The sequence below is a fragment of the Chrysemys picta genome, chromosome 3 (assembly GCF_011386835.1).
Source record: "Chrysemys picta bellii isolate R12L10 chromosome 3, ASM1138683v2, whole genome shotgun sequence".
Lineage (NCBI taxonomy): Eukaryota > Metazoa > Chordata > Testudines > Emydidae > Chrysemys > Chrysemys picta.
The window spans coordinates 189,771,621-189,794,354 of record NC_088793.1 but is presented as its reverse complement, the minus strand read 5'-3'; the positions used below and the strand labels follow the sequence as shown (position 1 = coordinate 189,794,354).

General features: G+C 43.6%; 2 protein-coding genes across 11 annotated transcripts in view; one reads left to right on the top strand and one right to left on the bottom strand.

Annotated features, from left to right (window-relative positions):
* Positions 1-5,493, bottom strand: part of SNRPB2 (small nuclear ribonucleoprotein polypeptide B2) — a 25,446-nt gene extending 19,953 nt beyond the window's left edge. Inside the window, exons 1-2 of one of the 10 annotated variants that reach the window (XM_065589667.1) lie at positions 5,225-5,493; positions 2,932-3,019 (exon numbers count right to left, since the gene is read on the bottom strand). In XM_065589667.1, the coding sequence (XP_065445739.1) occupies positions 2,932-2,995 (64 nt within the window). In that variant the 5' untranslated portion in view covers positions 2,996-3,019; positions 5,225-5,493. Of the gene's footprint in view, positions 1-2,931; positions 3,020-3,311; positions 4,364-5,224 lie in introns of those variants that run through there. The other 9 variants (XM_024099838.3, XM_024099839.3, XM_065589668.1 and 6 more) reach the window with 9 other exon arrangements.
* On the top strand, positions 5,480-22,734 carry CCT4 (chaperonin containing TCP1 subunit 4). The gene is made up of 14 exons (XM_005305637.5): positions 5,480-6,118; positions 8,542-8,594; positions 9,751-9,840; positions 10,643-10,751; positions 13,331-13,473; positions 15,561-15,682; positions 15,793-15,925; positions 16,911-17,050; positions 17,644-17,740; positions 18,160-18,270; positions 18,731-18,861; positions 18,980-19,214; positions 21,567-21,680; positions 22,057-22,734. Exons 1-14 carry the CDS (start codon positions 5,998-6,000, stop codon positions 22,069-22,071), a joined length of 1,614 nt encoding a protein of 537 aa, XP_005305694.1. The 5' UTR covers positions 5,480-5,997; the 3' UTR covers positions 22,072-22,734.

The following is a 22,734-nucleotide window of genomic DNA, read 5'->3' as shown; positions in this document are numbered from 1 at the left end:
TCTCAAGTAGAGTTGGCTAAAAATGCTGGAGTGAATCCTGCGTGAGATCAGCTTCTTTAGATACGAGTGTAACTTGTTAAATTAGTCTCTAGAAAGCATGTCATGATTTTGTTTTATAAGTAACCATTTGTTTCCAATATTCTTACTATTACTCAAATTTGTTCTTTGATAATACACATTCTTTTTTTTTCACTAGAAGTATATCTAAGGCAGGGGTTCTCAAACTGGGGGTTATGACGTGGGGGTTTGCGAGCTATCAGCCTCCACCCCCCCCCCCCCCCCCCACAAACCCTGCTATGTCTCTCCAGCATTTATAATAGTGTTAAATATTTTTTTTAAAGTGTTTTAAATTTATGAGGGGGGGTCGCACTCAGAGGCTTGCTGTGTGAAAGGGGTCACCAGTGCAAAAAAGTTTGAGAACCACTGATCTAAGGTCTGTGGTGTTAAGCAAAGTGATGGTTTTCTGTTGAATTTTACAAGCTGGGATGTACTGTTCCCTGGGGAATAGCAGGCCTGGTCATTTTATGAGTGTTCAATGGATAAGAGGCTAGACCGGGGTAGTCTGTTTTTTGTCAAGGTCCAAATTTCTTGGTCAAGATATAGTCAAGTCCAGACTCCAGAATTTTTGAGTCCGTTCAAAGGCATCTGGTGGTCTGGATTTGGCCCACAGTCCATCTATTGACTGCCCCGGGCTAGACACTGCAGGGAACACTCCAAGGACTTGGGAGTTGGTGTGTGCCTATAGCTACACATACAGAGAGAGCAAGGCCTTCACGGCGGGCACGGGGGTTGGCGGAGGCCCTAGAAGTTACTGATTGTGCTGCCAGAGGCAGATGGTTTCAGGGAGCTGAGCCACAGCAAGCCCAAACAAGACTGCTTCACACTAAGGGCAGGTAATGGTTAGGTGCCTCACAACCCGGGTATTTCTTGCGCGAGAATGCTACATGCTCAGGTCTGAGACACTCAGGTTTATTAATTCAAACCTTTACTTGAACCTAAAGTATGGCTTTTGATTACAATTACTATTAAAGAAAAAACAGACGCATACAGAAAAATGAAATGGCCAGTTTCCTTCTGGGGCACAGGCAATCACAATGGATTTCTCCTATGAAGCTCTATCGCTTACAATCTACATCATATTATACATATCCAAATTACATATTCATTAGTTCTCTTCCAATCATCATAAAGTGTGATGACTATCACATATCTTATGCAACTCATACAATATGCATGTGTAAACTGGAATAACTTTTGCCATCCTTGCTATTTTCATGTTATTTCTCTTTTCTAATTAGTTAATTACCACTTCTCACACACTGGTGACCAGGGATCCTAGTTTTCCAGTGATTAAAAAAAGTTCTCCAATTAAAAAAAAAAAAAAAAGTAATCTGTGTTTTTGCATAGATAAAATGAAACACTGAACTTTAGTTTTCCTAGCCACAATATATATAGGTATCAGTTGAACACAATGTTTTATTGATATATTTTCAATTTTTAAGCTGACAGCCAGAGCCCCGCTGCCCGGGGCTGACAGCCAAAGCCCTACCTATTGTCCGATAGAATTGGTACTGGGGCAAGATCCAATAATCAGAATTCCACTGAGTATGTTTTTTTTTTTTTTTTTTTTTTTTTTTTTTTTTACAAAATGTAAAAACTAAAAATTCTCTGTAAAAACACAAATTACGCGGTTTTCAGTGGCAAGCAGATTTCTAAGATCTCTGCTGATCATGCATGCTTGACCAGACCACTTTTACCCTTTACTCGATATTAAGGATTGTTTCTCTAACTGGTTTTTGGCAGCACATTGTGTGTCCCCACTGTCCTGTTTCTCTAGTTTTTCCTACTTGGCTTTCCTGACGATGTTCAATATCCCATTGGGAGATTTAAGAATCATGGAAACTTGGAAACAATGTACCTTACTATATAGTGCACTATGTTTGTTTGAGGGGTTTTTTTTTAAATCCACTCTCTGATCCTCGCATTACTGTGGGGCAAACTTTGGGACTCAATTTTCGCAGACATTTAGAGCACCACTTTACAGCAGTACTAAATTTGAATGTATACTGGTAACTAGTTACACTGGTTGCTATCAATTCTAAAATATACTTTTAGTTTCATTTACATTTTTATACCAATACACATCTCCATATGGAGGAACCCAAAACACATCACCTGGCTGCCAGGTTCCATTAAATAGAAACCCAGGTGGTATCCAATTACCACTGTTATTTCACTGGGTTTAGTTACACAATAATTCCACATTGTTTACATCCCAGAAGGGAGTGTGCATATGAAAAAAGAATTACCACTACTTTTGGAAAACCACATCCAGAACACCACCAGAGGCTGATCAGATAACCCACTACTCATAAGTACTGCAGTATCAATAAAGTCAGTAGAATCACTTGTATTATGAAGGTCTATTCATGTAAGTATGGGTTTGCAAGACTGGAGCCATGAGTCTCAATCTGAAGATAAACGTAAGATTCAGTGGGACTACCCACACAACTAAAATTACTCACATTCAAAAGGGTCTGTAGAATTGGACCCTAAGATGATAAACAAAAGAAAGCCAGAAAGTTTAAAAAACAAAACAAAACCACCCAAATATGCATTAAGACTTACACTTCGTTCTGGAGATACCAATTTTAACTCCTTCCCCATTGGCAGTAGTTAAGCATAGAGATTTTAATTTATCTTTTCTGACTGCTTTGGTTGTAATTATTTATTTGTATTACAGTAGTACCTAGAGATCAAAACAGATTGGGATTCCATTGGGCTAGACATAGCACAAACATGCTGATGTTACAAGATTGCTAATGACATTTTATGTCTAGATTATACTTCTAGAAGATAGAATAGTATATTTTTACTGAGATAGTTTTCCCAACACACTAATGAAAAATATTAACTTTAAATTATTCATACCGTCTTTTTTAATGTTGTCATTTATATTATTGATGTAAATGGTATGGTTTGGTCTGATATCCATCTTCTAACCTGCTTATACAACCGCCTAGAAAAAACAGAAACAAGCACAATGTGTTAAAAATACTTATATTTATGAAGATGAATTTATAATAATAATAATAGAGTTTTTGTTTGTTTACATCAAACAAGTGTTGCCTGGATCAGGCTATATAAAACAGGATCAGAACTATCTCACTCAACAGTGAAAAGGAAGCACTTTCTATCACACAGGTTTTAAAACTATACACTTTTCATATACTAACAAAGGTCCATCACCTCTGAAGGTACAGAAAGATATAACCTACTATAGGGACCCAAGTCACTGAGAAAGCACCAACCTCTGTGTGGGCAGGAGTTGCACCATGATCATCCCCACACAGCTCTTTCACTGCCCTTTTAATCAATAACGCTCTGAAGTGTTTATAGTCCCTATCGCCTCGTATATAAACATCGATACCCCCCACTGCACCACAGAGCCAGCCCCTCCAACCGCAGCCCCCCTCATACACCGACCACAGCCAGACCCTCCAAGTGCAGCCCGCCCCCCTCACGCGCCCAGCCGCCCTCGTCCCAGCTGCCCCAAACCCGGTTCTGGGGAATTCACAGCTCGTGGCTATTTTGGGCCAATCCCAACCGCGGCTAGGTGAGCCCGCCCGCCAAAGCAGGCTCAGCGCTCCTGTCCCCAGAGGGAAGAGCCCCAGATGCCTCCCCGGACACAGGCACCGGGTCCCTCGCACCGCATCTCCCAGGAGAGGCGCAGACGGGGGACTAACCCTTCCCTCACCCGGCTCCACTCACCGCCCGCGCGCCTTCCCACCGTTCCCAGCGCCGCACTCCGCGCCCTGACGCGTGACCTCACGTAATCAGGCAGAAGAGTCGAGCTCATGCACAATCGATATGTCGCGCACCCAATCATCGATGCGCTCTTCTCCCTCTTCCTTCCTCCCCTAGCGCACGTGTGCGCCTTAACAGGGGCGGGGCGGGAGAGGAGGCCTGAGTGCAATGGCGGTTCCTGTGTCTCCACACGTGCCTGTGGGGATCACTCACCGCACAGCAAGTGGGGCTCACGCGGTCAAGGCTTGGGTGCAGCAAGACTCCAACCCCCGTCAGGGCCAGTAGGGGCGGGGGCTGCTGCCGGGCCCAGGCTCTGCCTCCGGGTGGGTCCTATGGGTGGTGTTGCTCCCTGCCTGCCCAGACCCTGTTGTGCTTCGCCCATCACCTGTCCTCCAACCTCATCGGGGCACAGCCTCGCTGCTAGGGCTGTCACGCAGGTCGGTGGGTCAGTTCCCTAGAGAAGCCGATTTAGACATGCACAGCTGCCAGGTGTGGAAGAACAGGTTGGGATAGCGCTGCTGCACCAGGCTAGGGTGAACAGGAGCCAGCCTGCCACGTGGTGCTGCTGTGAAAAGGGCTGATATCACTCCCGAGGTATTTTAGGAGGAGTGTTGAATGTAGGACATGTCCTGCTCTATTGGCACTAGGGCAGCCCCAGCTACAGTACTATGTCTGATTCTGTGTGCCACACTGTAGGACAGATGTGGATAAATTGGAGAGTCCAAAGGAGAGCAACAAAAATGATAAAAGGTTTAGAAAACCTGACCTATGAGAAAAGGTTAAAAAACTGGACATGTTTAGTCCTTGCTCCACAGCTTTATGGAGTTTCAAATAGGCCCAGTGTGTCTATTATCCCCCTTTGGTCATTTAAAATTCAGGTATTTAGTTTTAGGTCACATGCCTGTTCCTAGTCATGTGCCCTACCGCAAATTGCACATATGGCTTCATGGCAACAGACAAGAAAGCCCCAGGATCAGGAAAGGACTTGGCTTTCAGCACTTGTTAGATGGAAAAACCTGAGAGATATCTGCAGGGACCAGGAGCTGGTTGTGAGGGAAGCATCAGCTGGGGAGAGAGATGATGCCTCCAGGGGATGGTGATACTGTTATGGGTTGCTTTGCATCTTCGTTAATGGAAGTCCTGAGTGGAGCTGTGTTGTTGTATGGAAGGGGATCCCACCTTTCCTGGCTGGTGGATTGGTTATAATCCCCAGCATATAGTGAGATATTGTGCTCTGTGGATAATTGAGGGTACATTTTTACTTACATGTATATTTTAGACAGGGCATCTAGGGTGCCCAGAGTCTGGGAACCCGCGATGCACAGTCTTGGCTGTAGATGTGCTACAAAAATAAATCTCACTTGCTGCACTCCACCTATTGCGTATGGGAATTCAGTGGGGGGTTGGGAAAACTTACTGCGGTGGTTGAGTGTGTGCAGAACTGGGGCCTAAGACTGTAACCTCCTCGAGGCAGGGGTCTGCAGCGGGTCTTTGTTCCCGCCAGTACTAACGGTCACCGCCAGCAAGCAGCGCCGGTTCTGCGGCCCGAGCGAGGCTGCCACAGCCAGGGAAGGGTGCGGGCTCCGCATTGCAACGGCAAGTGCGAGAGCAGCACTCCGCTCGGCGACCCGAGAGGGCAGGAGGACCCCAAGCTGCAGCTTCGGGGAGAGGCGCTGCCCCGTGCCCGTGGGTCCATGACCCGCCCCCCGGGATAGCCTCGGAACGGACCGGTCCGCCCCGCCCCTAGACCGCCCGCTCCGCACGGACCACTCTCGGGCCGCTCCTGAGAGATCCCCCTCCAGCCCCGCCCACTCCGCACGAGCCGCTCCTTGTGAGGGCGGGGCCGGCAGCCGGCTGACTGTGCTCGCTGTAACGTAGCGGACTTGGAGTTTCCGTTGCTAGCAGCGAAAACCCCGCCTCGCAAGATGGCTGCGCCAGCCCCACCCATCACCTCGCGCAGACATTGCCTTCGGCCCCGGCCGACAAGCGCGCGCGGGAGAGGCGGTCCCCAATGACGTCACGCGCCGCTCCAGCCCGGCCCCTCCCCCCTTTCTCTTGTCGGCCCTGAAGTGCGGGGAGGCTGAGGCGGCGCGTTCTGGAAGCTTCGCGGCGGGGATCGTTAGTGCGGGTGGGCCAGGCCGATCCGTCTCCATCCGGAGCTTAGAAGCAGCGGGGCGCGGAGGAGTCGCCATGCCGGAGAACGCGGGGTCCAGAGCTTTCACGGGCGGCAACGGGGGCCGCAAAAGAAGCGCCTATCAGGACCGGGACAAGCCCGCGCAGATCCGCTTCAGCAACATCTCCGCAGGCAAAGGTGCGGCCCGCCCGGGGAGGCTGCAGCGGGGCTGGGGTAGGGGAAGAGCGGCCTGGGCCGGGGGAGGCAGTACCGGAGCTGGGGAGGGAGCGGCTCGGCCTGCGGGGGAAGGGAGGGGGCTGGGCTGGCGAGGCGAAGGAAGGGGGCTGAGGAAATCTCCCCCCGCTCACGGCGTGGCGGGGAGGGTCTCTGGGGAGCGACTCGCTCGCTGTCCTTGTCCTCCTGCCTCTGTGCGGGGAATAGGAGGACGCGGCAGCTTCTTCCTAAAGTCGCTGATCCCCCTCAGCCCCCTGGGCGGGGGCGGGGGCTCCATCACACGGACCCTGCCCCTCCCCCGCTGGCGGGGCCCGGCGCCCTCAGGGCGAGCGGGTTTTGGGCAGTCGGGGCCGCCGCTGTCAGGCGGGCTCAGCGCTCCCAGGCGTTTGAACGCAGTTCAGTTTTGCTCTATCATTGTGTGCGGTTTTCCTGTTCATGTGGGCCTGAGCGCTTCAGGCACAGCCGCTGAGCCAGTTCTTCCCTTTAGGGAACACCGCATGGGCCGTTTCTGCTGGGAAGAGTCTTCTCCCTACCCCGCTATACTTGTTCCTTTTTTTTCTGCTAGTGCGGTGGTGTTTTATTTAAATGTAACTGTTATGGTGCCAGGACCAGAAGCTGATCGGGTGGGGGGGAGCCTGTAGGTGGCAATTGATACAAGCCCTGGTCAAAATACCTGGAGAAAAGGCATCGTAACCCACTATCAGACCAGTGAAACCATTCAGCGTTTTTAAGTGTGGCATGTAATGTCATTAGTACCCCCATTGGATTTTAAAATACTTCATTCAAATCATCAGCTGTTGATTGTGTTTATTAAGTCCCAGAGTCTGGTCTAGGCTACAAAGTTCTGACAGCAAAAGTTATGCCACTTTAATTAAAGCGCTTTAATTAAAAGCACTGTGGCATGTCCACACTAGCTGCTTGTGTCGGCAGAGCGTCATACTAACAGCTGTGGCATCGACACAGAGAGCAGTGCACTGTGGTAGCTATCCCACTGTGCAACTGGCCGCAGGGTGCTTTGGGAAGGATTTGCAATGCCTCTTGGGGCAGGTCACAGCTTCACATGATCCCTGTTTCTCAGTCCCATGGTTCCAGGGGCGTCCTAGTGGATTGTCAGCTGCTTTTTCAATGGAAGTGTGTAGGGAGAAGGAGAGCTGTGTGTCTGGGGCAGGGGAGACAGCAGGCTGGCCGACCTATCCTGGGGGACGGGGACCCCCCCACATCAGCCCCACCTCTGCTCTGCACAGCTGTCCGAGGCAGCTCCTTCTGCCCGCCTATGGTTCTGATTCCCTCTGAGCTCTTCCACAGCCTCCTCAGCTGCTAGGAGCAGCTCTGTGAGCTCTCCCTGCTGAGGAATGTCAAAGCAGCACAGCAGTCTGCCCCATCTCCCCCCCCATCGCCCCTCTTGCTCCCTGCAGCAGCAGTCTGCCTACCCTGTGTTCCTAGTGCAGGGCAGAACAGGAGCATTCCATGCTAATGGTTTGCTCTTTGTTCCCCAAATGCAGCAGCATGCTCAGCTGTCAGATACTTCCCAGAGCTTTGAAAGGGGAGGAGTGCATGCCTGCAGGGCAGCAAAGATCAAAACAGTGAGCAGAGCGGTCAGGGCAGGCATTGTGGGATACTGGCAGAAGCCAGTTATGTGGACAAAACAAACAGCATTCTATATGCATCCGAAGAAGTGGGCTGTAGTCCACGAAAGCTTATGCTCTAATAAATTTGTTAGTCTCTAAGGTGCCACAAGTACTCCTGTTCTTTTTGCGGATACAGACTAACACGGCTCAAAAACAACAAGGAGTCTGGTGGCACCTTAAAGACTAACAGATTTATTTGGGCATAAGCTTTCGTGAGTTAAAACCTCACTTCTTCGGATGCATGACTAACACGGCTGCTACTCTGAAAACAAACAGCAGTGTCTACACTAATGCTTTGTCGCTTTAATTTTGCGGCAAAAAGCTTTATGCTTCTCGTTGAGGTGGCTTTAATTTGTCGGCAAGAAGCAGAGTTTTGCCGCCAAAATAGCTTTGTAGTGTGTACACCCCTGTTTTATAGGCAAAAGGCAGCTTTTGATGACAAAACTTGGTAGTGTAGACAAGGCCCAGGTGTTAGAATCAACCATGAATGCCATACACTTTATTTTTTCCTAAGTGTATTTATGCTATATGAGTAAGTTTTTCAGACTTTTAATAAACCAGTAAGACTTTTAATAAAGTGGAACTAAATGGCTCCATGTGAGAGTTTGTCAGAGGAGTTTGTCCTTTTCTGGACAGAAGAACTGATTATGTTCAGACTGTTATAGTTTTTGAAATTTCCTTAGCATTTACCAGTTTTAATTTAAAGCTGAATGTCAGTGACTATTGCATAAAAGCATCTCATTTTCACTCCCTCTTCAGCGGTTGCTGATGCTATTAGAACAAGCCTTGGACCAAAAGGAATGGATAAAATGGTAAGCTTTGAGACAAGTGTCTAATTATTTTTAAAACCAATTATAAATACTTTAGCAAATTTCAAAGTTTTTTTACAAGAATAGTTTCATTTTGGTTTTTTGTATTTGCTAATCATCAAGATAACTTCTAGTTACATGACTATGTATTGATGATTGTTGTTGAAAAAGGCAATACATTGAAACTTTAATAGAAGTAAGAAATCCTTTGGTTTAAAGGAAACATCAAATATTTTATGGATCTTAATGTTAAAAAATGTCTTCTGCATCTAAGGTCATAAGTAAGGCTACGTTTTAGTCATGGGTATTTTTAGTAAAAGTCATGAACAGGTCACAGGCAGTAAACAAAAATTCACGGCCTGTGACCCATCCATGATTTCTACTATATACCCCTGACTAAATCTTGGGGGGCTGGGGCAAGCTCCCTACCCGGCTCCATGCCTCCCCAGAAGCGGTAACATCCGCTTAGCTCAGCTCCTAGGTGGAGGCGTGACTAGGCAGCTCTGCACGCTGCCTCTGCCCCAAGCAACGGCTCTGCAGCTCCCATTGGCTGGGAACTGCGGCCAGTAGGGGCGGCGGCAGCAGTGCTCAGAGCTGTCTGGCCATGCAGGGCCGTCTCCAGCGTTTTTGCCGCCCCAAGCAGCAAAAAAAAACAAAACCTGCAATCGGCGGCAGCTCTACCACCACCGCTTCATTCTTCGGCGGTAATTCGGCAGCAGGTTCTTTCCTCCAAGAGGGAGTGAGGGACCCACCGCCGAAGAGCTGGACGTGCCGCCCGTTCCCATTGGCCGCCCCAAGCATCTGTTCGCTGCGCTGGTGCCTGGAGCCGGCCCTGTGGCAACGCTTCCGCCAAGGGGCTGAGGGAGGGGAATGTCACAGCTTCTGGGGAGCCCCCCTAGGTAAGCATTGCCCAGAGCCCGCCTCGCCCTGTCACATGCCCCACCCCCCTGACCCCTCCCAAACTCCTGCTTCTGCTGGGGGATGGGGCAGGGTGGCTGATACTGCCCTAGCAGCGGCTGGTGCAACTGGCCCAGGGGCTGCCCGAGCTGCTCAGGGAGTTCCCTGTCCAGGCGCACCGGCCACTGCAGAAGTCATGGAATCCGTAACCTCCTTGACAAACTCAGCCTTAGTTATAAGTCTGTTGTGGGTTTTTTTTCAGATTCAAGATGGTAAAGGAGATGTGACAATTACAAATGACGGTGCAACTATTCTGAAACAAATGCAGGTTCTACATCCTGCAGCCAAAATGGTAAATAACTTTTAATTTCAGCCTGTAAACCAGTATATCCCAACCTGGTTGGCAGAAAAATCTAAGGAGGTATCAGATTAATTCAGGGTGTTCATGGAGCTGAGGAGAGGATAAATGTGGTTCTAGAAAGCTGCAGGGCACTAAAGAACACTGGTGTTGCAGCACAGCAAGTCTGCAATGCACTGAAGTTCGGGCCTTGATGCTCTTTACATGGATTTTGGGGGTGGGGACAGCCTAAAAATCCAAACTTCAAATGATGATTTGGGTGTAATGCAATAATTAAGCTTTATGTACTCTGCACAACAGAGGTTTATGGGAGGATTCTTAGATTCTGATTAAGTGACAGTAAACTGGGCATCTTTACTCTAATCCCTGTCATAATGTCATGGGTTAAAGTTATATCTTAGGACAAGGAGATATTGGTAACATTGCCTGTATAAATGAGCAATGTTGCTGGTCAGTCAAGAAGCAAGGAATTTCCCGCTGTATGGACCTCACAGGACACTTTATACCTGTGTATAAGCAATACAGAACATAAGTGGGATAAAATATGTATTTGTACCTTTTATAATCATGGGAAAATGTGTGTGTGTGTGTGTGTGTGTGTGTACACACACACACACACACACACACACAATTAAGGAGAACCGATCTGTATATTTAAAGTTAATAAGTAAAACCACTCTAAGCAATCCCCACTGGAATATTAAATATTTTTCCTTCTTACTTTTATGCACCACTGGTACGTAATTAACTGGTTCCAATAAATCATGTCACAAGTTCTCAAACTGTCTTCATTTAGTTGGTAGAGCTGTCCAAGGCACAAGATATTGAGGCTGGTGATGGCACCACATCTGTCGTTGTCATTGCTGGTGCTCTCTTGGATGCCTGTTCCAGACTTCTTCAGAAAGGTACGTTTTACTGGTTGGCTTTAATAAAAAGGGAAAAGGGAAGATGCCTGGAAGAGTTAATTATATATAACTGAATTTTAATAAGATTGGTTTTTGGTTAATGAAAGTCCATTAATTGTATAACTTCTTACTTTTCAAATCAGTGTTTTACCACTAACTCAAAAGAACTTTATTTCTGTACTTGTTAATGTCTTATTTCTGGTGGCAATCTCAAATCATTTAGCTTCATGTTTTTGAGACTGAATCTGCTTCCAGTATTATGGATCAAGTATAGCTATTGAAATGCTGAGATACGTTATGAAATTTTGTATAGATAATAGTTCGTAATGGGTGAAATAGTGTGGTATGAAGAAATTAACCCACAATTTGGAGCTAGGAACTCTTGATGGGCTTTGAGCAGATCACCTGGTCTTTATTTTTTGTAAAATAGGGATATTTATTTCACAGGACTATTGAGAGGATTGATGTTTGTAAAAGGCTTGGAATGTGTAAAGCAGTATACATTCTTATGAGCACTGGTACAGCAGAACTGTTAATCAGTGAGGCTAACAGCATGCCAGCAGCAACCAGATGCTGTGTGAAGAAGCCAGTAGGGGCTGAACAGAACAGTTTATATTCCTTGCTTCAATGGATTGTTTTTATTTTAAATTTCCCTATTTTTTTTTTTTAAAGGCTTGCTTTTCAAACAAAAAAAACTTAAATCGAAAAAAGCTTGCCTCAAGTAGGGATTGATCTCTCCCTCTGTAAACAAGGCAGTCATGCAGTGCCTCTCTGCCACAACAGTGCTCATGCTGGTCAATTCACAGGGCAGGAGAGCCCTGTCAGCTCTTAACCCTACCATCATAAAAGTATAGTAGGCACATGAGAAGTAGTCCACTTATACTGGTGCTGAACAGTGGAATGGTCTGCAAGGCAAGTCACTTTATTAAATAAGCACATTGGAATTATCAAAGGGGGATACTTATAAGTAGTCGCCTATATTAAGGCAGAACTAACTGTCAGACCTGAAGCGAACTGCATTACCGTCTGAGAGGAAGGATGTAGTTAAAACATTGGACTGGGATTTGAGAGATCTGGGTTCAATTCCCAGTTTTTGCCATGACTTTGTGTGACCATGGGCAAGTCACTTGAATCTTTTTGTGCCCCAGTTTCATATGTATAAACTGGGGAATGTTGGTACTTCCTTACCTCAGTGGTAAATTTGCTAGTGACTATGAAGCACAGGCATACTGTGTTGATGGGAAGGCCATATAAATGTCTGAATAGATCAAATTACCAAAGTACGTGACTCTGTGTATAAATCTATTAAATATAACCTAGCCTAGAATGGTCCTTATTAATGTAGTATCTCTAGGTAATACTTGAATATCTCTCTTTGTAAAATTTTGACATAAATTTGTGTGCAATACCCAGATAGTTATCACCTTGAAACCTTTGAAAATGGGGAGAAATTACAATAGAACAGTAAAAAGGATCCCAATCAAAATCTGTTTCAAGCTCGGTAATATTGAGTTTGCATGTTAGTGGGCAATTATAGCAGCGATTTCCAACCTTGTCTTACACCCACCCACTCCCCCTTATTACCAGTATACCCTTACACCATCCCCTGCAGTTATTGCCTTATCTTGCCAGTTTCTGTCCTCTTCTTTTTTTTCCCCTTCTTTTCTTCCTATTTTTCCATTCTCATTTTTGTTCATCCTGCCTCATTTCTTGTCCCACCTCCCAAAGGCTCTGCTCTCTTTTCTTCCCCCTTTGCTGCTGCCAGCTGCCCATTCTCTCTAAACCTTCTCCCGCTGCTGGTGCTAGCCAGCAATACTGTCTGTAGCCCGTCTGTTGCTATAGAAGCAAGAAGTATGGTTTACAGAAAGCGTGTGTGTAACACCAAGATCAGAAGTAGGGGATGTGCAGCTGGTATTGGCAGCCAAAGCAGCTCCTTGTGACAAGGCAAAGGGATATTGGGTGCATCCTAAAGTCGTTTGGAAAACCCCTTTGGGGGTGATGGGGCACCATAAAGAACAACTGTTAAGGTTACTTAGGTCTGAACCCAGTTTTGTTCGTAAAGATTTTACAAACATAATGTGAATATATTTGTTTTCATGACACTCTTAAAGCTGATGAATACAGTTTTGTGGGATGTAAGTATTTGGGCTTCAAACACTTCAGCGAGATAATGAGAATTAATAAGTAAAACTGAGACTAGTTCACTTTCATTATTCAATGTTAGCTTTAGATAATTTTAATGTTTAAATGTTAGCTTTAGATAATTTATCACTATCCGTCCAAAAATCAAAGGGTATTGTACGAACATAAGAATGGCCCTACTGGGTCAGACCAAAGGTCCATCTAGCCCAGTATCCTATCTTCCGACAGTGGTCAGTGCCAGGTGCCCCAGAGGGAATGAACAGAACAGGTAATCATCAAGTGATCCATCCCTTGTCGCTCATTCCCAGTTTCTGGCAAAAGATGAAGCTGGGATGAGATTGTAAGTGGAATGAACCAGCTTCTAAAATTTTAAGAAAATCAAATGGTAAAGTTAAGTGAACAATTAGTCTGAAAACTTGAATTTAAACTTCTAATAGGAATTCATCCCACCATCATTTCGGAGTCATTCCAGAAAGCTTTGGATAAGAGTACTGAAGTCTTGACCGACATGGGACAGCCAGTTGAACTAAGCGACAGAGAAACCTTGCTAAATAGTGCAACTACTTCACTGAATTCAAAGGTAGTAATTATTCAGTTAGTGGGGGTGGATGGGGGGTTATTCTACGTAAATTAACTGTGTGTGTTCATGGGTATTGTTTTACACATTTTCCCACTCTTTGTATGTCATTTGTCCCTTTGTTCTATATTTCTATAGTGTTTAGCAAAATGAATTCTCTAGGTGCTACCATAATACAAACAATAAATACTGATCTTTTAAATCCAGTAATTCATCCATTTATTAGCTGAATTCAGATCTTCTTTTAACTAGACTGTTTTCTTTGTACTGACTTTTTTGGTGTGGTTTATATTATTGTTTCATATGTACCAGTTTAGTTGGGACAATAGATAATTTCAGTAACTGTTCCTGGTCGTCTAGAGCATGCTGACTTTTCATGATGCTGCAATTGATTGATGCTGACAGAACAAAGTCTCAAGTTGCAGTGGGGGAGGTTTAGGTTGGATATTAGGAAAACCTTTTTCACTACGAGGGTGGTGAAGCACTGGAATGGGTTACCTAGGGAGGTGGTGGAATCTCCTTCCTTAGAGGTTTTTAAGGTCAGGCTTGACAAAGCCCTGGCTGGGATGATTTAGTTGGGAATTGGTCCTGCTTTGAGCAGGGGGTTGGACCAGATGACCTCCTGAGGTCCCTTCCAACCCTGATATTCTATGATTCACATTAACTTGCAACCTAAAAATATTTAGATAACACCTAAGATTACTAAAACTGAAAGAAGAGTGAAAAAAATTGTCCTCTCTTTCAGCTGGCTTACTTTGGGCATTTAATGTCATCTTGTGTGTAGTCCATTACACTATTTCCTCTGTTCGTGTGGGTTTTTCACACTGCAGTGGGGAGAAACTTTTTTTAAACAGTCATTTTAAGCGCCTGACTCCCCAAATTGTCAGGGAAAGCTCCCAAAAGCAGCTTATTTCTATTCCCTAAAAAGATGAGATTTCAAGTTTACTATGCCTTTAAATGCAAAGACTATGAAGACACAATTTTCATGTAGTTCTATTACACTTTTGAATCAAAAGTTTACTTTAAAAATGTTTCCTCCATATCTGAATAATATTGCAGTTGATTACAAGCTTTACCTACCATACCTGCTCTCTGACCCCGTTTGCAAAATCCAGGCCGTTCTTTTATGTCAAGTTAAATGTTTTCTTACTTGCTTTTTTAATGGGGGAGGGGAGAGCCAGAGGTCACAACATCCTGTGATCAGCACAGAGGAGGGGCCTGCGTGCACAGATCTCACCATTCTATTGTGGAAGTGATGTTGGTTGCCTTTGTGGCACAATCCGTCTCCTTCCTGGGACCGTGCAGAGAGCTTTCTGACACCAGAATCTATACAGGGGGAAGGGGTTTGGGAGGGTCCACATTGGGCAGCAGAGGAGATGTATACATGGGTCACTTCCCCAATGGGTCCTGTAGAGTCTATGCAAAAAAGAATAATACAGACCCAGGCTGTACTTTCTTTTCTCTACAAGTCACTGTGCATTGGGGAATTCATTTTAAAGGCATCTCCTCGGGATGACTGAAGACAAGGAGGGGGTCTTCCTCCAACAGAAAAATGTGGGGCAGAGCTCTGAGGTTCCCTTCAATGTTCTGTCTGTATGCCAGGTCGCAATACCACTCACTCAAATTTGGTCCGGCCACCCCCACCATGATGGGGGGGTGGACAAGCCAAATTCAAGTGGAGTTGCGACCCCATGAGTAAGTGGGAAGGCTTGCTGTACCCTCTATAAAGTTTGATGTGTCTACCCCCCAATTGAGAACCACTGTGCTAGGCCTGAGCATAGTTTTTACCACAGAAGCAATTGTCCTACCTTCTGTTGGTAACCCAGCATGTACGAGTAATACTACAGTAATAAATTACTTATTGGAAGGGAAAAAAATGAAGAAATCAGATTTCATTTTCAAACTGTATAGGGTTATAAACACAAAAGAAAAGCAATGAGATTATGAATGCCTTGCTAGTGTCATTTTGAAATTGGTATTATCTTAATTTTGATTATGCCACTAAATTGCATTATTTTTCAAAGTTGAGTAAAATTTTGTAAGTGTTCTTCCTCATACTAAGTTTATTTATCTTAATTAAATCCCTTTAGGTTGTATCTCAGTACTCTAGTCTCCTTTCTCCAATGAGTGTGGATGCAGTGATGAAGGTGATTGATCCAACTACAGCTAGCGGTGTAGATCTGAGAGACATTAAAATTGTTAAAAAGCTTGGGTAAGTAGCAATCCATATCTAGCAATTCTGTTAATTAAAGTAACTTGTCCAACTTTTAAAAATTGCTTCCCTAAAACATTAATTTCATGTTTTACTACTCTTGTTTCCAGTGGAACAATTGATGATTGTGAACTGGTTGAAGGACTAGTCCTCACTCAGAAGCTGGCGAATACTGGTGTAACTAGAGTGGAAAAAGCCAAGATTGGTCTCATTCAGTTTTGCTTGTCTGCTCCAAAGACTGATGTGAGTTAGCCTGATCCTGCTGGATTTAATATCATCTTTGTGCATGGGGATTTACATGTAATTCAGATAACGAAGGGAAAAAAAATACTCCTTAAGGGCTTGTCATCACTGCAGAAGCCATCGCAGTAATTCAGTCGGCTTTTGGTGTCCACGCTACCCTCTTTCTGCTGGTGATGCGCATCCTCATCAGGAGCACTTGCACTGACTGAAGTGGGGCACTGATAGCCGTGTGGGGCTCACAGCAGGAGCCTCCCACCTACCGGCGGGATGACAGTCTGAGCTGTGAACCTGGCATCAGTTTCATGGCACTGTCTGGCTCAGAGCAGCAGGTCAGGGCTCAGCCCCGCACTGGGCTCACAGCTCAGGCTGTTACCCCAGTGTGGGGGCTCCAGCTGTGAGCCTGGCACCCGGGCCAGCTTAGCCTAGCATTGAGCCTGCCAGCAGTGAAATTAACATTCTTGTCAGTTTCGTGTGAGCTCAGCAGCCGTGAAACTGACAAGAATGACAGCCAACAGCCCAAGTAAGTTGCGTCACCTTAACTACAGGAACATAAGTGCTATGTCTCTTGTGGAGGTGGAGTTATGATGTCAGTTAGCAGGCCATTTACTTCGGCGGAAGCAGCATTCTAGTGTAGACACTGACATAATTACGTCAATGTAAACTGCCTTATGTCAACTTAACTCTAGTGTAGACCAAGCCTAAGTCTGTTATCGGTCATACATAACTTTCCTGTTCCACAAATTATATCAGAACCCCATTAGTTTTAAACTTATCATGTAGTAGTAAAAGGTTGTAACTTAAAACCACAAGTCCTTGTATTGAAACATTAAAATGAGTGTAGATGCAATGGTGTATTCAGTCTTGTTTGCCTTATATCACAACTGCACTGAATTATAGAAACAGCATGAACAACAAGAAATGTACTTAAATTTGAGCTTAAATTCAGTAATTTTTGAAGACATTAAATATTTTTCTCTTTTAATAGATGGACAACCAGATCGTTGTTTCTGACTATGCTCAAATGGACAGAGTATTGCGTGAAGAGAGAGCCTACATTCTAAACTTAGTTAAACAAATTAAAAAGGCTGGATGCAATGTGCTGCTCATTCAGAAGTCCATTCTACGGTATGCTAACTGCCTGAAAAAATAACATTTCTGATTACTAAGTAACTATTAGATTAGATTTCAGAAATAGCAGCCGTGTTAGTCTGTATCCGCAAAAAGAACAGGAGTACTTGTGGCACCTTAGAGACTAACAAATTTATTAGAGCATAAGCTTTCGTGGATTACAGCCCGCTTCTTCGGATGCATATCAAGTGGCCTGTAGTCCACGAAAGCTTATGCTCTAATAAATTTGTTAGTCTCTAAGGTGCCACAAGTACTCCTGTTCTTTTTATTAGATTAGAGTAAAGCATCAGTACTCTTCATAAGCTGAAGCTGAATTGTAACACTAACATCAAAGGGAAATTTCAAAAACTGGTTGCTTCCGAAGTCCCTGTACTTTCAGTGAGCATGCAAGTTCTGTCACACACTCTCTGAACAATTAACATATCTCCCACTTCACAATTTTTATGTCGTTTTTTATAAGCCAATACTGAAATTCTTCAGAGGATTTTTATTACTATGACACAAATCCTAATTATAACTAATAATCATATGCTAGCAATATTGGTTTTATAGTGTTGTGCATTCACTTTTTGAACTGTCTTTGATTTTAGGGATGCTCTTAGTGATCTAGCGCTACATTTCTTGAACAAAATGAAGATCATGGTGATTAAAGATATTGAAAGAGAAGACATTGAATTTATATGTAAGGTAAGGAAGTGTTTTGTTTAAATAGCTGTGCTGAAGGATATCTATACCCTGTCACTACTATATAACTTAAATGGACCATAACACCTTGTTTTATTGGAGTGGACTTTGTGAACACTTCCCCTCCCCTCCCCCTCCCCCCATCCTCTTCCCCTCTCTCCGTGTGTGTGTGTTGGGGGGAGGGGGGAAGTGTTCACAAAACCTATGAATAAACAGGATAAATATCTCCAAAAGACTTAACTATACTCTCATTCCATTTTATCTCCAAGAAAATTAGCAAATGGTGAGGCTCTGGGGGTGGGTGGGGAGAGGAGAGTAGGGCATCTATATTAAAGCAGTTATGAACCAACTATAATGTATAGAAAAGTACACTAAACTGTATGTTTTGCCTGTTTAATTTGTGGTTTAACTTGTTCCTGTAGACAATTGGAACCAAGCCAGTTGCTCACATTGATCAATTTATTGCTGATACGTTGGGATCTGCTGAATTGGCAGAGGAGGTCAACCTAAATGGTTCTGGGAAGCTAATAAAGGTAAGGAACAGAAATAAACATCTTTCCTTGCTGATTATAAGATAGTAATATAATTTTAAGGGGTGGTACCTCAAAACTTGCCTGTTCTAGAAATGAATGAGAGCTGTAACTTTTAGATTTTTCTGTAGTATGCAACAGTATTTGCTTCTATTATCATTTGTATTACTGTAGCACAGAGGACCCCTAGTCATGGACCCCTCATTGTGCTAGACGCTGCGCAAATGCAAAACAAAAAGACAGTCCCTGGCCAAGTAGGCTTACTTGATAGTATTGACTTTGAAAACTTAGTGTGGTTTACCAGAGCTCAATCTCTGTTAGGTAATTGAATATGTCAAGTCTCGGGCCTTAATCCAGTATAACGTTCATTCCCTGCTAGTGGGTAATGTCCCAGATTTTAAGTTTCCTTAAGTGGTTTTTTTTTTTTTTTTTTTTTTGGTCCAACTATGTTTTTATGTTCTAGATTACAGGCTGTGCAAGCCCTGGAAAAACTGTTACAATTGTGGTACGTGGATCCAACAAACTAGTGATGGAAGAAGCTGAGCGTTCAATTCATGATGCTCTGTGTGTCATACGTTGTTTAGTTAAAAAAAGGTAATGCTTTCTATTATGTAGTGGCTTCATATACCAATAATACAGTAAACTGTAACCACTTAAACATTTGTCAAAGTGTTGTATTTTTTTAATCTAATTTTACTTTTTTTTTTCCCAGAGCTCTAATTGCGGGAGGTGGAGCACCAGAGATCGAATTAGCACTGCGCTTGAATGAGTATGCTCGCACTTTGAGTGGTATGGACTCATACTGTGTCCGTGCATATGGAGATGCAATGGAAGTCATCCCATCTACACTGGCTGAAAATGCAGGCCTTAACCCTATTTCTACTGTAACAGAGCTGAGAAACAGACATGCACAAGGAGAGAAAACAGCAGGCATTAATATCAGAAAGGTAATATACAAAAGGATTATACATCTGTGATGGTAAATTAAAATGTTCAGTTCTTTTTGAGGAAAAATACTTGAGAATAAAGACAGATAAAGGTTGCCCAAGTTGTAGCCCAAAACTGTCCTCCGTCAACCTCCCATATCATTGCAACATAACAATTGAGCCTTTTCATGGTCTGAGACGCCAAATAACCAGTGCTTTTAAAAATTGATTAATTAGAAGAACTGTGTGATGGGTTGGATCACAGAAACCCTCTTGGCAGCTGCCACCTAATGTACCAAAACTACTTTTATTCCTGTTTTCCCTGCCAGCTCAGGACTCCAGCACCCTGTCTTGCTGAGCCAGACACTCCCGTCTGCTCCAACAGAGACCCAGGGTCTGAATCACTTGTCCCAAAGCTGCAAGTTTACCTGAAAACAGCTCACAAAAGTGTGCTCGTCTTTAGCACTCAGATGCCCAGCTCCCAATGGGGTCTAAACCCAAATAAATCCGTTTTACCCTGCATAAAGCTTATGCAGGGCAAACTCATAAATTGTTCGCCCTCTATAACACTGATAGAGAGAGATGCACAGTTGTTTGCTCCCCCAGGTATTAATACATACTCTGAATGAATGAATAAACAGTGATTTTATTAAATAGAGAAAGTAGGATTTAAGTGGTTCCAAGTAGTAACAGACAGAACAGAGTAAGTCACCAAGCAAAATAAAATAAAATAAAATGCGCAAATCTATGTCTAATCAAACTAAATACAGATAAGTTCCTCACCTGTTCCAGAATGCTCCCTTTTACAGGCTAATCTTTTAGCCTGGGTCCAGCAATCACTCACACCCCCTGTAGTTACTGTTCTTTGTTCCAGTTTCCTTCAAGTATCCTTGGGGGGTGGAGAGGCTCCTTCCTTAGCCAGCTGAAGACAAAATGGAGGGGTCTCCCACGGGTTTAAGTAGACTTTCTCTTGTGGGTAGAGACACCTACCCCCCCTTACTCCTATGCAAAGTCCAGCTCCAAGATGGAGTTCTGGAGTCACCTGGGCAAGTCACATGTCCCTGCATGACTCAGTCTTTACAGGCCAAAGCCATTGTCCACATGGTATCTTGTATGTCTCCAGGAAGACTTTTTATGTGGATTGGAGCATTCCAAGATGCATTGTTCCCCAAGTGTTTCCTGATCAGGTACTTAACCTTGCGAATTCCTTCCTAAAGAAGCTGACCAAATGCCTCACAAAGCTTAAAAACCAAGCAAGTATACAGCCCATATTCTTAACCTCAAGTAGAAAATGAAATATATGTACAAATATGGTCTACAGTATCTACTCATCCTAACCTTTACGGAGATGTGTTACATGGCACAGGCAGCACAAAACATATTCCAGTTATGTCATACATACATTTATAAGCACACACACACACCCCATAAAGCCTTATGGGGTACACTGTCACAAAGTGGTTAGAAGTCTTTTCAGAAATGTTTTTTGATGGTAAATGCCCTTTTTGCAAAAATTAAATTTTTCAGTTTTGTTGGGAAAATTGAAATAATGACTTCTAAGTAGGCTGCCTGGGATCTGCAGGGAGGCAAAGCAACCCAGCTCTCCACCTCCCCTGCAGCCTGGATGCCTCTCTTCTGTGTTCTCCTGAAATGGAATTTTTTAGAATTTCTGTCCCATGAGAAATTTCAAGGTTTTTACTTTTTGTCCTAAATGGGACAATATTTTGTTCCAAAAAACATCAATTTTCCATGGGTTAGAAATCGTATTTTCCAGACATCTTTGCTAGTTAGTAATGCATTTGTCTGCTAAAAGTCTCAGGTGCCCTCAGAAGTGTGTGTGTGTAATATGAGTTCCAGAGTCTGCCATGACATCCAGTGCAATGCTACTTTCAGTAGTTCGGGGTGTTTTTTGTTTTTAAGCCATAAGAACTAGAGGTATCACTTTAAAAAAAAAAAAAATAAACATTTGTAGATGCATGAGCACAGGATGTAGCCACCAGGGAAAATATCTGCTCAGTCCGCTGCTGTGAGCTGGCCTATTTTTTGACACCCTCCCCTTTGCTTCCTTAGTAGCTTGGAGTGTCTAGCTTCTTGCCTGGGCATTGGAAACAATGCATTGGGTGGGCATAGCTTCACAAGTATCTGGTGTTGAGTGGATTTCCTGAGTATTGCGACATAAATTTTATACCACAGCATTCCTGCTGGGGACTGAATGGGTTCTAATGAACTGTATATGGCCATCTGCTAATAAAGTATTTTTTTCTTTAAACTGTGGTAGGCAGGGGGGCTACTGGGGATAATTTACAAGTATGTTTAAATCAGATTTGTGACATCTGCTTTATACAAACTGAGGATACAATTCTGGTTCTGTAGGGTGGAATTTCCAATATCCTGGAGGAGTTGGTGGTTCAGCCTTTGTTGGTGTCTCTCAGTGCTCTGACACTAGCTACAGAAACTGTCCGCAGTATTCTTAAGATTGATGATGTGGTAAGTAATATTTTTGATTATTACTTTCATGTTCTGTTTAATGTTATATTACAGTGCTGCGAATAAGATATATCCCTTACGTTAAGGATTTATATTTAAAGTAAATATTTTACCATTATTGTATTTCATACCCTTATATTCCTAGGAGTTATATGCCATTTACATGTAATTCAGCAGTCTTCTGATAACTGAAACTATGAAAAATGAAACAATCCTTGTGGGAAAACAGTAACCAAAACCAAGTATTGGTAATTACAGCAGCCAGCTTAAAGTACAGAATACAAAAGGATTATATATGGAGTGGTATCTTTAAAGTGAGGGATGTTGATAATTGTTTCCCATCCACATGCCTGATCATGTTAACTTATCTTTGCAGGTGAACACTCGATAAGGTGACTAAAGGAAATGGCAGTACCGGCGAGAGAACCACGGCATAGTTTGGAGTATGGTTTCTTCACAGAATCCCTATGTCACGATTTCTGCTAAAACCCACTTAAGTTTATGTACTTTTATCAATTTAATTTAATAAAATCTCTGGTTTCAAGAGGCAAACTTTGTTTTTAAATGGAAGTGCAGTATTCTATAACTGAAACTTTGCATTAAAAACTCTCACCAGAGTAGTACTAAAATAAATTAAAATTTTACCACTTTTGCTCTGTATTAATCATGCACATTAATTCACACTAATCCTGTTTTGATAAGTAAGAAATGTTCAGTGCAAGTTGTTAGCTTCTGTAATATCTAGTTTGAAATAATTCTTACTATGGAATCTTAGCAGTAACTGCACTACCTCAGATCTGTTTTCTCCAAAAGTTGTCCAAAATAGAGTAATATTTCCTATCCAAAAAGCCCGACTAACCTCCATCCTCTCTTACCCAGGCAGTTGCTACAGCCACTAGGGTGTATGTCAAGTATAGGATTGTACTGTGCCCTATAATTTCAAATGTACATTTCTTTCTGCAAATGTCTCTTCATCCATTAATGCCTATATCCAAGTGTATTTCCTCTCAGTCCACAGCCCTTCAATAAACTTCATTGTAGTTCAGCTACCTGG